This window comes from Ostrinia nubilalis, chromosome 21 (genome assembly GCF_963855985.1).
Source record: "Ostrinia nubilalis chromosome 21, ilOstNubi1.1, whole genome shotgun sequence".
Classification (NCBI taxonomy): domain Eukaryota; kingdom Metazoa; phylum Arthropoda; class Insecta; order Lepidoptera; family Crambidae; genus Ostrinia; species Ostrinia nubilalis.
In genome coordinates this window covers 2,202,804-2,217,120 of record NC_087108.1, presented here as the reverse complement: position 1 = coordinate 2,217,120, position 14,317 = coordinate 2,202,804, and the positions used below count along the sequence as shown (strand labels likewise).

Sequence of the window (14,317 nt, the reverse complement as noted above, 5' to 3'; positions counted from 1 at the left end):
CCCTTAATTTTTATAAAGCGTCAGCTTACACAGTTCTTCTGTAGGTCTAGAGTTCTATACAAAGTGCACATTATAATTGCAAACCACTCGAAAAGTGGTCAAAAAGCCTTTTTTTTTGTATGGAGTTTTGGCGGATTCGATTTTCGATTCGATCAAAAAGTGCGTTTTGTCTAGGGGAGCTGACCCTTTCCACTCTCCGTGATTTATTTATTTATTGTTGAAGATTTACCAACAACATATCAATTTACATGCATCGTTACAAAAGTGATGCAAAAAAAAAATATAAAAAGTAAGTCACTATTGTGAGTTGATAATGGAAATACTGCTGTACATACACAGGACGGACGTTATCAAGTATAGGCATAGATATCCACGCTTATATCTAAAATATATTTTATACATATTCTAAATTTTTGTTCGTTTAAAATCTATCCTAAAAGATAGTTACTGGGTCAATTCCAAATATGCTGTTAGCAGGGCATTTTTCACGATTCAAACTCGAAAATGTCTAAATTATTGATACCTCTCATAAATAACGTGCCTGTTACACAATCTTGTCTGATTTAGACATAGTTATAGTAACTGTCCTTTCACCTACAATTTTATGACCACTACACGCCTGCAAATGAAGTAATTCTGTATTAGTAAATCACTCTGTAAATAAATATTTGTCGAACTATTTAGATTGTACAGGCGATAGCACGTCAACGTAAACACTGGCCTCTATTTTGATTACAACAGATGCGATTTTGCATCAAAAATGTATGGTCCGATGTGCGGTTGACTGTGTACTCGATCGTATCTCGCTCGCAATATACCGGAATGACAGTTAAATGTGGGTTAAGAACCGTCAGATAATTATAACATTTGTTCCTGACAACAATGTTTGGTAGCCAAGTTCGTATTAATAAGCCGATATCGGTTTTGGTCACACAAATATTATTTATTATGTCATCAATGTAATTATGTTTACATTAGCTGTGACCGCGACTTCGTACGCGTGAAAAGAGTTTAGTTTTCCGTTTGTGAAACTTTTTCTTTACTGCTCCCCCCCTATTGGCTGTAGGGTGATGTTATATAGCCTAAAGCCTTCCTCGATAAATGGGCTATCCAACACAAAAATAATTTTCCAAATCGTACCAGCAGTTTCTGAGATTACCGCGTTGAATCAAACAAACTCTTCAGCTTTATAATTTAGTATGAAAAGATAGATAAATTTATGTTTACATTCATTAACATTGTTACGATAATCGAATACAAACCGGTCTTTCCCATAATTAATACTCAGAATATACAGTGCGAGTCACGTTAAAGTGTACATATGAAAACAGATGAAACTAGACCTATTTTTATCGACAAAAAAGAGGTCAAATTTTTTTTGAGATTTTTTTTAAATTTTTTATTGATTTTTTTTTCTTCCAGTTACTTATTTTAAATAAAACGTAATAACTTTTAAACTAAGCGGTATATCCTGATAAAATAAAAACAGTAATAATGCTTAATAACAGGCAATACTAAAAAAATACATAAAAGACACAAAAAATGCCAAAAAATAATAAAAAATGACACTTTTTGAAAAAAATCTGCTTTTAAATTCGTGTTTTTTTGGTTATTTGATAAATTTCTCCAAAAAATGCCCCTATAACAGGTGGTTTTTATTACTTTGTATTATTCTCTATCGTATTATCTTTGTAAAATCAAAAATTGCATGTCTCTATCCCTATCACAACATTTGCTATGATCGTTTGAACAAAGGCCTGCCACAACATTATTCTCCGCTACAGGTAGAGACAATTTTAATTTTAACTAAAATGCTTATTTTACTTCGAAATTTTTTGTTTTTATTTGAAATCTAACTTGTCTTTATCAAAATCACAAATCTAGAGCTATTTTCAGTTTCGTTGTCAACGAAGCGTTGAATGGCGCGCCCGGAGAGGCTTAGTTCAAACGATCATTGCAAACGTGGTGATAGGGATAGAGACATGCGATTTTTGGTTTTACGAAGATAATACGATAGAAAATAATACAAAGTAATAAAAGCTACCGGTTATAACAGCATTTTTTGGAGAAATTTATCAAATAACCAAAAAAACACGAATTTAAAAGCAGATTTTTTTCAAAAAGTGTCATTTTTTATTATTTTTTGGCATTTTTTGTGTATTTTATGTATTTTTTTAGTATTGCCTGTTATTTAGCATTATTACTGTTTTTATTTTATCAGGATATACCGCTTAGTTTAAAAGTTATTACGTTTTCTTTACAATAAGTAATTGGAAGAAAAAAATATCTATAAAAAATTAAAAAAAAATCGCAAAAATTTTTTGACCTCTTTTTTGTCGATAAAAATAGGTCTAGTTTCATCTATTTTCATATGTACACTTTAACGTGACTCACACTGTAGATAATCACTAATTTAATTTGAAATATGTACATGTTCAAAGGAAAGATTTATTTGTCAAAAATGTTTACTGTTGGATTGATGATTTCGTATACAATTTTTCTTGTAATTGACAACAGACTCGTAAGATACGAGATAATTAAACGACCAAGATCGCTAATGGACACTAATGCATTCAATAAATTCAGTCAGTCAGTTATAAATTAAAATCAAATCGTTGATATCTTTCATTGTGTCTAATGAAATTGCTGGATAAATAAAAAGAAGTTTTTAGTATAAAGACAGTTCTAAAGTACTCTTAAGTTGGAATAAAGTACGGCATTCTGCTTTTACTAGCGCCGAAACCACAACAGTACTGAAACCCCCTCCAAACCTCTCGCGGAGTGCCAGCCAGTGCGCGCTAGGTGCAGTGATGACGGTGACGTCACGATGCTCGCAGTCGAGGACTGTGTTGTGAATATGAACTATGGTGGACCGATAAGGATGTGCCCGATATCAGTGTAGTGTGGACATGTTGGAAAATTGATTTTAATGTGCAGGTTTGGTGTTTTTGAACTGTCAAAGTCACTATTTCTTTATACATTTGCGGAACATTTTTAGATTCTCTTTTTAATTTGTACATTTCGCAGATACTGTACTGTATTTAATTATGATTAAATTAATTGCTAAAGCGAATTCACTAATTGTACTTTCATAAAAAACGCATTGAGTAACATTCGTTATTTTTGACAGAGGTCATTAAAACAACTTTAATTGATTTTTGATTGCACTTGCTCATTACTCGTAGCTGCTGACATTATTTTAAAAATTGGACTAATGAATTATTTCAATTAATTAGTCTATTGATTGAGCTATTTCTCTTATTAGACGTTTTTCTGCTCGACAATATGAGATGATACATTATTTGTATTAGCTTTAATTAAATTGTCTGAAATCTTAATTTGACATATCTTATCGCGTTATCAATCCCATCCTCCCATGGCGGGTCATCGCACCAACGTCACAGACTAGACGTGGCCAGCTGAAACCGGTTTTTGATTCCCGGTGCACCGATCGATACAGGTGCAACACCCAGGGCGCATGTAGTGCCGTTAGTGCGCGATAGACAGAATGTAAATGCGACGGCGATATGTCTGCACTTGGTGCCGAAATGATGCAAACGCCGGCTCGCCATCGCATTCGAGCTATGATTTATTACTGAAAACATCACGTGATTTATGCCTTTGCCTCTTTTTTTACCTTTTAATAAGTTGAGTCACTCGTAAAAGACAAAAGACGGACGATTCCGTTGCAAAAAGGTGTGCTCGTGTAAAAATAACAAACGACGATCGGCGCTTCAGACGTTTCGGCGGTGTCGAAGCTGTGTGACGTCAGCATTGTGGTCCTTGCCCGGCCAGAAGCATGGCTGATCGTCGTTCCGACGGGCTGTTTTCAGTGATTGTAACTTTTCTTAAGCGATTGGGCGCCTACTTAGGAGTAAGATCATTTGATATGTCGATGTTGTGATCCCTGTATGTTTAGACGACCTTTTGTATTACGTTTTACGTTGCCCTTTGTGTCTGTGGTCTCTGTCTAGACTTTTACCCCATTTCGAGGGCAATGTTCTTGTGCATGTTTCGCTGCGACCTTCTGTAGATATTGATGGATCTTTGCATGTGTACTATGTTCTCCCTTCTTGATGTCGTCCCTTCTTCTTTACCTAAGACTGTTGACTTCTTCGTGGTATAGACTTATAATAAAATTAGAATCTTTACACTCGTTTCATAGTTACCTGCCTTAATGGATTTCCATTTAATGTGTCATGATTTTTATTCGTCTTTGTACTATAATAGTAAAATAAAAGCTGTTGCACACGTTTACTATGAAAGGTTTTACGCACATCGAATGTGTAAATCTTATTCATTGTTATTTAAACAAGCAGTATGTTATGTCAACCGATTGTATTGATCTTTTCACGGGCATGTTACATTGAACTTGTCAAATAAATGAGAATATAATATACTCTAGACGAGCATTTGAATATGTTAAATCTGTCTATACTTCTACTATAATCTATTCTAATATTATAAAGCTTGAAGAGTTTGTTTGTTTGCTTGAACGCGCTTATCTCAGGAACTACTGCTACTGGTCCGATTTGAAAAAATCTTTTTGTGTTAGATAGCCCATTTATTGAGGAAGTCTTGAAATGAAATCTTGAAATCTTACCCTTCAGAAATATTCAAACTATTTTCACGCGTACGAAGTCGCGGGCACAGCTTATAGTAATAGTAAATTTAAATACGTTTGTATATTGCAAGCACTTATGTGATTAGCATTGCAAAATACACCGTGACAACCTGTTACTTGATGGAAAACGGAAAATTTCCGCTTGTCTTGCTGTAAGATCGAGGAAAGTTGTGTTTGTCTTGTTTTTGAAATTGATTTTATTTCAAAAACAAGACATATTTAACCCCGTCTCACCTCAATTTGTTTATGTCTCATCTTATTGTTTATGGAAATTCTATCATAGCTAGAGTAAAGAGTAAGTATGTAGGCTTAAATGAGACTCATAAATACAATTTAGAAAAGGAATTTGATAAATCAACAGATATTAAAATAAGTTTATAAATACGGGACTATTCCCACCTCTCGTTTCCACCTAGTTTGTTGCTCAGCCTAACATCTTGTTTACTAGTGAAATAAAGCCAAATGGGTGAAAAAGCTCTTCCATTTTCTTCTACCTGTAATTAACCAATGTTTCCAAGTAAGCCTTGCCTTAATTCCCTGAAGAGCACTTCACTTTATCCGTGAAAGCTCAATTAACTATAAAATTCGAATTTCGTTGCTTTGATAAATTAATAATTTGACTTGGCGAAACAGTGACGTCAGTCAAAGGTCCATTTGCTATACAAAATTTACTAACGGTATGTACTATTAGAGGCCGGTCGATCTATTCTCATAAATAAAACACTGGATACTTAACTTTCACATTATATTGCCTTATTTTAGATACAATTCATCACTTAGCACAAAAGCGCGTGGAGTCGTCTCCGCGCGTCCCTCTATTCTCACGTTTGATGCTAGCGTGACATTGACGTATTGTCAATGTCACTATGACAGCATCTTATTGGCCACAACGATACCGTTATTTTAACGTTTTAGATTTTTCATGATTAACAGTACCTGGATGCGGACAGCGCAGGACCGGTTTTTGTGGTCCGTGAATCCTTGGGGGAGGCCTTTGTCCAGCTGTGGACGTCATTTGGCTGAAACGAACGAATTATTAGGGACACATGTTTTGACAGACAGCTCGTGAAAAAGATTTCAAGAAATCTTGGTATCAACTGCCGACGTATTCCACTTAAAGCACCCGCCCAATATCGTCCTGTCCGACATTTGCAGCCAGCACTAAACTGTATTGTGTTGCACTTGCCCAAAAGTGGTCTATGTGGAAAAGGCCAGGTGCTATTTGGACGGGTGCTCTAAGAGGAATACATCCAACTGGCCCAGTTGACAATATTTCACTAAGTTTAAACTGCGAAATTGATTTCAGTTGAATTAAACGACAGCCTTGCATGGTGGTTTTCCTGTGGTAGCTGGTTCGAATCCCATACGGGAAAAATGTTCTGTGATAATAACCACCTCCATTTATAGTTAACATCGATGCCAAATTAAGGATAATAATGTGTGATAGGTGATAACGTGTGTGATTATTGAAACACTTAACTGTGCCCGCGACTTCGTACGCGTGAAAATAGTTTGAATAATATTTATTCCCGTTTTTGCAACATTTTTCTTTACTGTTCCGCCCGTAGTGGCTGTATGGTAATGTTATATAGCCTTAAACCTTCCTCAATAATATAGATTTTATTTGATTTAATCCCTTCAAATAATCCATTATCATCATTATACATCATTATCAAGTGAAGTCTTTATCCTAACGAAGTCATTCACAAGAATCTGATAAACAGTCATTGAGAATATCAAGCCAATATCTTATCGACAAACATACGGACCATTTTTCCGAGAATTAGTTGTTTTTATCCTCACTTGAACTGCCCTAACATTTTCTTTGTTCTACAGCTCTATTCTATCGATACTTAATACTGGAGAGAAATATGAATGACAGGTCTGACCAGCATGGGGATTGTAGACAAGCCCTTTACAGGGCGCTTATCATCATCATCTCAGCCATAGGACGTCCACTGCTGAACATAGGCCTCCCCCAATGCTTTCCATGTTGCCCGGTTGGTAGCGGCCTGCGTCCAGCGTTTTCCTGCTACCTTTATGATGTCGGTCCACCTTGTGGGTGCGCAGGGCGCTTATACGTCCCAAATATAGCTTGCCCTACCACCACTTCGGGACAACACATGGGCTGGTGCTGAGAATTCAAAGACAAAATTCTCCATTTGCTTCTTTTAAATTAGGGACGGTCATGCTCCTGCAGTGGAGACTAAATTACTGAAAATTATGAATGTTCTGTACTAGCTTTTGCCCGCGGCTTCACCCGCGTGAAATTTAGTTTGTCACAGATCGTCATAAATTATTATAGCCTATATGTTATTCTGGTTATAAACAATAATACTGTAAAGGTTTATCAAAATCCGTTCAGTAGTTTTTGCGTGAAAGAGTAACAAACATCCAGACATCCAAACTTTCGCATTCATTGCAAGACGCGCGAATATAAATTTTCGTACATTTCTGTTTACACAATATGTAGTTAGACGATGTTCAGTCAAACATATTGGTACAATATTGGTGACAAAAAGAAATACCACGTTTAAGTTTAGCAACTAACACTTGACTATTAATTTTTATCAATATTGATGATGAAAAGACCTTTGGTAAAAACGTAAAAGAACAAAATAAGCGTGATTGATGGATGTTTTTTGTTTAGCCACTTAAAAGTTCAGTTGCCTGGCCTTATTTGAGCTCTCATTTAATTTTAAGTGTACTTCAATCATGCTTATAAATGTGTTGTTTGACACTTTGTAATTTTAAGGGCCTTTTTACGAAAAAAAGCACTCAAAATCAAGTCGAATTTAAGATTCCTTTTACACTTGAGTTGAAACTAGAAGAAGTTTTTATATTACTCATTTCGTATTGTTGTTGGATTCGTCGTTGCATTATTTATATTACTTGTTATTATTAATAAGATCGCGTGAGCGACTGGTCCAGACATAGAATGTTGCCGACTGCTTATAGCTTTCCTATCTAAAACGAAATATCTGCGAGTATAGTGCTCCTATTTATTTAGGCTGTAACAAAAACGATAAACTTTTATAAATAGGTGCGCTAGATAGATTCTCCCACCATAGGTAAACACTACTTTAGATCCAACGTGTAAATGGTTTAATAGCTTAAAGTATTTAGGCTTAGGTTCTAATCACAAAGGTCACAACAAACCAAATTAAGTATTTTAAAATTAATAAAGTTGCACTCGAATCGGCGGTCTTTCGTCGGACCATTGAATGAGCCGTTTCATTGCGATTATTTATTGCTAAATTGCCCTAAACTACTTATTTTTTACTCGACTATAACGTAATATTAGAACTAGCTTAGGAAATCAAACCTAACCTTAAGCATAAATGCATCTATGACAATTTAAAGCCATGTATTCATTAGGCCACATTTGTTGATAAACTGTTTATGACTAGTGTGAAACAAGTTTACCATAAACACAGGTTTCTGAAACTTGGCCGTCCACACTTGCTCTCCTCTCATAGCGGGGAACACTGCAACATGTATCATAAAATATGTTTCATCACCTATGTTAAGGACTGTTTATAAACTGTTTACAGAGATGATGAAACATTGTTTATGAACAGTTTATAAAGTGTTTATCAACATTAAAATGTTGCCTAATGAATACATGGCTTTAGAACAGCGGTTCCCAAACTTATTTTGTCTACTGCCCACTTTGAGAATAAATTCTTTTTAGCGCCCCCATTTGTAGCCGAGTGTCGAGTGTTCAGTCGGTCGGTGTCTTCTTAGACATTTACTAGGAGGACTCTTGTCCTCCTAGTAAATGACGCCTCCCAAGCCTCTACACAACGTCCCGATTTTTTTTCTGGGTCTCTTACCGCCTCCCTTTAAGTCTGCAGCGCCCACAAGGGGGCGTTGTCGCCCACTTTGGGAAAGACTGCTTTAGAATAACGGAAGTAAAAACGGCCTCTCCTTATTTCCAGGTGGTGCTAGAAGTGGCCCACCGAGTGGACCAGGAGGGAGTGGTTGCCGTGGACTCCGTGGTCGAGAAGCTGATCTTCAAGCCGCAGGATGTGGTCTCCATTCGCGCCAAGGACTCCGACCTGGAGTACGCGACCCACGACGTGTTTCAGACGGACAGCGCTATTTCTAGTAAGTGTAATGTGCGGTTTTGTTTACTGTTCTGATGTTGGTTGTGTTGTGTGACAGTGAAAGACAAGATTTTAGATCATAAAGTTGATCTCCTGGTCAAGAAATACTGGGATCTTATATTTATTAGGTTCCAGATAGATTTTTATTGGTCAACTATCGCTTTTAATTATGAAGAATCTTGAGTGAAACCATCAATGGCTCATGAACACAGTCGTTGCATCTTTAACGTACTGTCAGTTTAGTTACTCAATTTACTTTATTACTACTACGATTAAACATTTTATTTTGATTGAAAATGTTGCAAGCGATATACTGACTGGAAATTATTAAAACATTTTCTAGAAGGCACTAAACTGTCCTGTCCTATTATGATGACTAGATTTAAGGTCGAAATACATTTATCAACTCGAAAAGGGATTGTAATTATTGAGTGCGCGAGCTTACGGCTCTCCGGTGGTCTTCGAACTTTAGCCGTCTTTTTAGCCTCTTATTTACTTAGCTTTAATTGTTCAAAATCAGCATAATAAGTCACTTTTAGCCTAGGCGCAGACCACCAATTTTTTGTTGGCCGATAAGTCGGGCTGTTAATCATTCGCACATTACACCGAGTTGGTATCGGTCCATTCTTCATAAAAATTAGAATTGGGCCCAACTACCGGCCAACTAAAAATCGGTGGTCTGCGCCTAGGCTTAGAATACGTATAGAGGTTCAATCTGGATGCCATTAATACCTGGAAACTTCTCTCAGGAAACTTCCGAGTAGCGGAAGAGCGCCAACTGGAGCCTTGGGACGCGTGCGACGGCGATGTTAGCGAGTCGCCCGCCCTGAACGGTGACGCGGCGCTCGACGAGCTTGACCTGGACCACCGCGCCAACGGCTGGGACGCCAACGACATGTTCCGCAAGAACGAGGAGGTGTACGGCGTGCACTCCACCTACGACCACTCGCTGGCCGGGTACACGCTGCCGCTGCAGCGCAAGGACACACAGGACTACAGGTGAGCGCCCGGACTACAGGCGAGCGAGCCAGGACTACAGGCGAGCGAGCCAGGACTACAGGCGAGCGAGCCAGGACTACAGGCGAGCGAGCCAGGACTACAGGCGAGCGAGCCAGGACTACAGGCGAGCGAGCCAGGACTACAGGCGAGCGAGCCAGGACTACAGGCGAGCGAGCCAGGACTACAGGTGACCACCGCGCCAACGGCTGGGACGCCAACGACATGTTCCGCAAGAACGAGGAGGTGTACGGCGTGCACTCCACCTACGACCACTCGCTGGCCGGGTACACGCTGCCGCTGCAGCGCAAGGACACGCAGGACTACAGGTGAGCGCCCGGACTACAGGCGAGCGAGCCAGGACTACAGGCGAGCGAGCCAGGACTACAGGTGACCACCGCGCCAACGGCTGGGACGCCAACGACATGTTCCGCAAGAACGAGGAGGTGTACGGCGTGCACTCCACCTACGACCACTCGCTGGCCGGGTACACGCTGCCGCTGCAGCGCAAGGACACGCAGGACTACAGGTGAGCGCCCGGACTACAGGCGAGCGAGCCAGGACTACAGGCGAGCGAGCCAGGACTACAGGCGAGCGAGCCAGGACTACAGGTGACCACCGCGCCAACGGCTGGGACGCCAACGACATGTTCCGCAAGAACGAGGAGGTGTACGGCGTGCACTCCACCTACGACCACTCGCTGGCCGGGTACACGCTGCCGCTGCAGCGCAAGGACACGCAGGACTACAGGTGAGCGCCCGGACTACAGGCGAGCGAGCCAGGACTACAGGCGAGCGACCCAGGACTACAGGTGAGCACCGCGCCAACGGCTGGGACGCCAACGACATGTTCCGCAAGAACGTGGAGGTGTACGGCGTGCACTCCACCTACGACCACTCGCTGGCCGGGTACACGCTGCCGCTGCAGCGCAAGGACACGCAGGACTACAGGTGAGCGCCCGGACTACAGCGAGCGAGCCAGGACTACAGGCGAGCGAGCCAGGACTACAGGCGAGCGAGCCAGGACTACAGGTGACCACCGCGCCAACGGCTGGGACGCCAACGACATGTTCCGCAAGAACGAGGAGGTGTACGGCGTGCACTCCACCTACGACCACTCGCTGGCCGGGTACACGCTGCCGCTGCAGCGCAAGGACACGCAGGACTACAGGTGAGCGAGCCAGGACTACAGGCGAGCGAGCCAGGACTACAGGCGAGCGAGCCAGGACTACAGGCGAGCGAGCCAAGACTACAGGCGAGCGAGCCAGGACTACAGGTGACCACCGCGCCAACGGCTGGGACGCCAACGACATGTTCCGCAAGAACGAGGAGGTGTACGGCGTGCACTCCACCTACGACCACTCGCTGGCCGGGTACACGCTGCCGCTGCAGCGCAAGGACACGCAGGACTACAGGTGAGCGCCCGGACTACAGGCGAGCGAGCCAGGACTACAGGCGAGCGAGCCAGGACTACAGGTGACCACCGCGCCAACGGCTGGGACGCCAACGACATGTTCCGCAAGAACGAGGAGGTGTACGGCGTGCACTCCACCTACGACCACTCGCTGGCCGGGTACACGCTGCCGCTGCAGCGCAAGGACACGCAGGACTACAGGTGAGCGCCCGGACTACAGGCGAGCGAGCCAGGACTACAGGCGAGCGAGCCAAGACTACAGGCGAGCGAGCCAGGACTACAGGCGAGCGAGCCAGGACTACAGGCGAGCGAGCCAGGACTACAGGTGACCACCGCGCCAACGGCTGGGACGCCAACGACATGTTCCGCAAGAACGAGGAGGTGTACGGCGTGCACTCCACCTACGACCACTCGCTGGCCGGGTACACGCTGCCGCTGCAGCGCAAGGACACGCAGGACTACAGGTGAGCGCCCGGACTACAGGCGAGCGAGCCAGGACTACAGGCGAGCGAGCCAGGACTACAGGCGAGCGACCCAGGACTACAGGCGAGCGAGCCAGGACTACAGGCGAGCGAGCCAGGACTACAGGCGAGCGAGCCAGGACTACAGGTGACCACCGCGCCAACGGCTGGGACGCCAACGACATGTTCCGCAAGAACGAGGAGGTGTACGGCGTGCACTCCACCTACGACCACTCGCTGGCCGGGTACACGCTGCCGCTGCAGCGCAAGGACACGCAGGACTACAGGTGAGCGCCCGGACTACAGGCGAGCGAATTAATGTTTACCTTACTTTTTTTTTTTACCTCACTGTTTACGCACTAATACATGTAACTTTGTTTTCTTTTTTATGATGGATAAACTGTCGGTATTTTATCAAAACATCAGAGGTACCAAATCTAAAACCACTGAAATAGCTAATTCAATATTAATAAACAATTATGATATAATATGTCTGTGTGAGACATGGCTCAATGAATCCGTGGATTCTTCCGAACTGTTTGATGAGAGGTATATTGTCTACCCTAAGGACCGCTCAGTTGAATTTATGAAAAAACATAATAAGGCACACGGCGGCGGCGTTCTTATTGCAGTTAAAAAGTGCCTGGTTTGCATGGACAAGGTATTTTCATTTAAAACCAATAATTAGTACAAAACAACATGGCTTCGTAGGCGGTCGTTCCACTTCCACTAATCTTCTAACTTATGATCATGACCTTAACATGGCCTTTAATAGACATGTGCAAGTAGATTCAGTCTATATTGACTTCGCTAAAGCCTTTGACAAGGTAGACCATCGCATTCTTTGTTTGAAGGCTCATCACGTTGGAATTCATGGTGTTCTCCTCCGGTGGCTAGTATCTTATCTGTCGCGGCGTACACAGTTGGTAGCAGTGCATGGCTTAGTTCAATCCCGTATAATTCCACCTCTGGGATTCCACAGGGTTCAAATTTAGGACCCCTTTTATTCATAGTATTTATTAATGACCTAATCGATTCCATGACATCAAATTGTATAGCCTATGCAGATGATATTAAAATATATCGTGAAGTGGTGTGTGTGGATGATGCTATGATTTTGCAGGACGATGTTGATAGGGTACAGAACTGGTGTGTGTATAATGGCATGTCTCTGAACATCTCAAAATGTTGCCTTGTAACTTTTACAAAAAAGAAATCCCCTTTTCAGTATCTCTACAACATTAATCGCATCCCTTTGAGCCGACAAAATGTAGTCAAGGATCTCGGAGTGTGGCTGGACTCCAAATTAAGCTTCACGTACCACTATGACAATATTATAGCAAGGGTTAATAGGACTATTGGTTTTATTTTAAGGACTACAAAGCCGTTTCGAAAGCCCGCTAGCATCTTGACATTGTACTTTACGCTCGCAAGAAGTGTCTTGGAGTATAACTCGATTGTTTGGTCTCCATATTATAATATTCATGTTGATCGGTTGGAGTCTGTCCAAAGACGTTTCCTACGTTATTTATGCTCGAAATTGGGCCTTCGACGTAAACTACCTTCCTACGAAAACAGACTTCTCTACTTCAAAGTGAATACACTGCAGTGTAGACGTTCTATACAGGATCTAGCTATACTGTATAAGATTGTTAACAATCATTATGATGCCATGGATTTATTGAGCCATTTATCACTTAAGACGAGCGGTAGTAAGAGAAGGTTGAAATTATTCTGTATTCCTGTTTGCAGCAACAATGTAGCATATAATAACCCTCTGTTTCGAATGTGCAGATTATATAATGATAATGCCACCAATTTAGATATATATTTTCAAAATTTTTACTCATTTAAAAAATCAATTGAATTATGCATTAAGTAAGTAAACGTAGCCACTGATATTTAACCTGTTCAAGCTCCATATCTTAATTATTCTTATATAAATGTTGTGTGCAACATTCATAGGAATATAATTTAAATGTGAAACCTAGTTAAGTTATCATTGTAATTTTATTGAATTGTATTCTGTGGTTGTGCCTTTAAATAAATAAAATAAAAATAAAACAGCTTTTACAGCTGGGAGTTTCGACCCATAGTCCCTAGTTTTTATACGACTTACCATTGCTAGCAACCATTCTAGATATTTTCGACATATAAATAACGGTTTTTTTACTCTCCAGAGACGCTGAGGCGAAAGCAGAAGAAATCGCGGCGGAGATCGAAAGCGCGCCGGCTTACAAAGCGCGCATCGACGCCGAAAACGGAGACGAAGAGGAGCGATACGCCGCGGTGGTGAGGCCCGACGCGCCCGCCAAATACGTCATCCCCAACAAGAGGAAGAACATGCAGGTACGTGCTCCTTGGTAGCTCAGGTAGCTCAGTGGTTGTTAATGGAAAGCGCGCCCGCTTACAAAGCGCGCATCGACGCCGAAAACGGGGACGGAGAGGAGCGATACGCCGCGGTGGTGCGGCCCGACGCACCCGCCAAATACGTCATACCGAACAAGAGGAAGAACATGCAGGTACGTGCTCCTTAGCTCAGTGGTCGCTTGCTAGCGGAGAGCACCCTCATACAAGGAGCGCTACGCCGCGGTAGTGCGGCCCGACGCGCCCGCCAAGTACGTCATACCCAACAAGAGGAAGAACATGCAGGTACGTGCTCCTTGGTAGCTCAGGTAGCTCAGTGGTTGTTAATGGAGAGAGCGCCCTCATAC

At 42.0% G+C, this 14,317-nt stretch overlaps 1 protein-coding gene across 1 annotated transcript in view; it reads left to right on the top strand.

Moving 5' to 3' along the window:
* LOC135082427 (ataxin-2 homolog) overlaps window positions 1-14,317 on the top strand; it is a 41,202-nt gene that overhangs the window by 26,789 nt on the left and 96 nt on the right. The window contains exons 3-6 of the mRNA XM_063977222.1: window positions 8,566-8,734; window positions 9,483-9,732; window positions 13,784-13,952; window positions 14,160-14,255. Of these exons, the coding sequence (XP_063833292.1) occupies window positions 8,566-8,734; window positions 9,483-9,732; window positions 13,784-13,952; window positions 14,160-14,255 (684 nt within the window). The remainder of the gene's footprint in view (window positions 1-8,565; window positions 8,735-9,482; window positions 9,733-13,783; window positions 13,953-14,159; window positions 14,256-14,317) is intronic.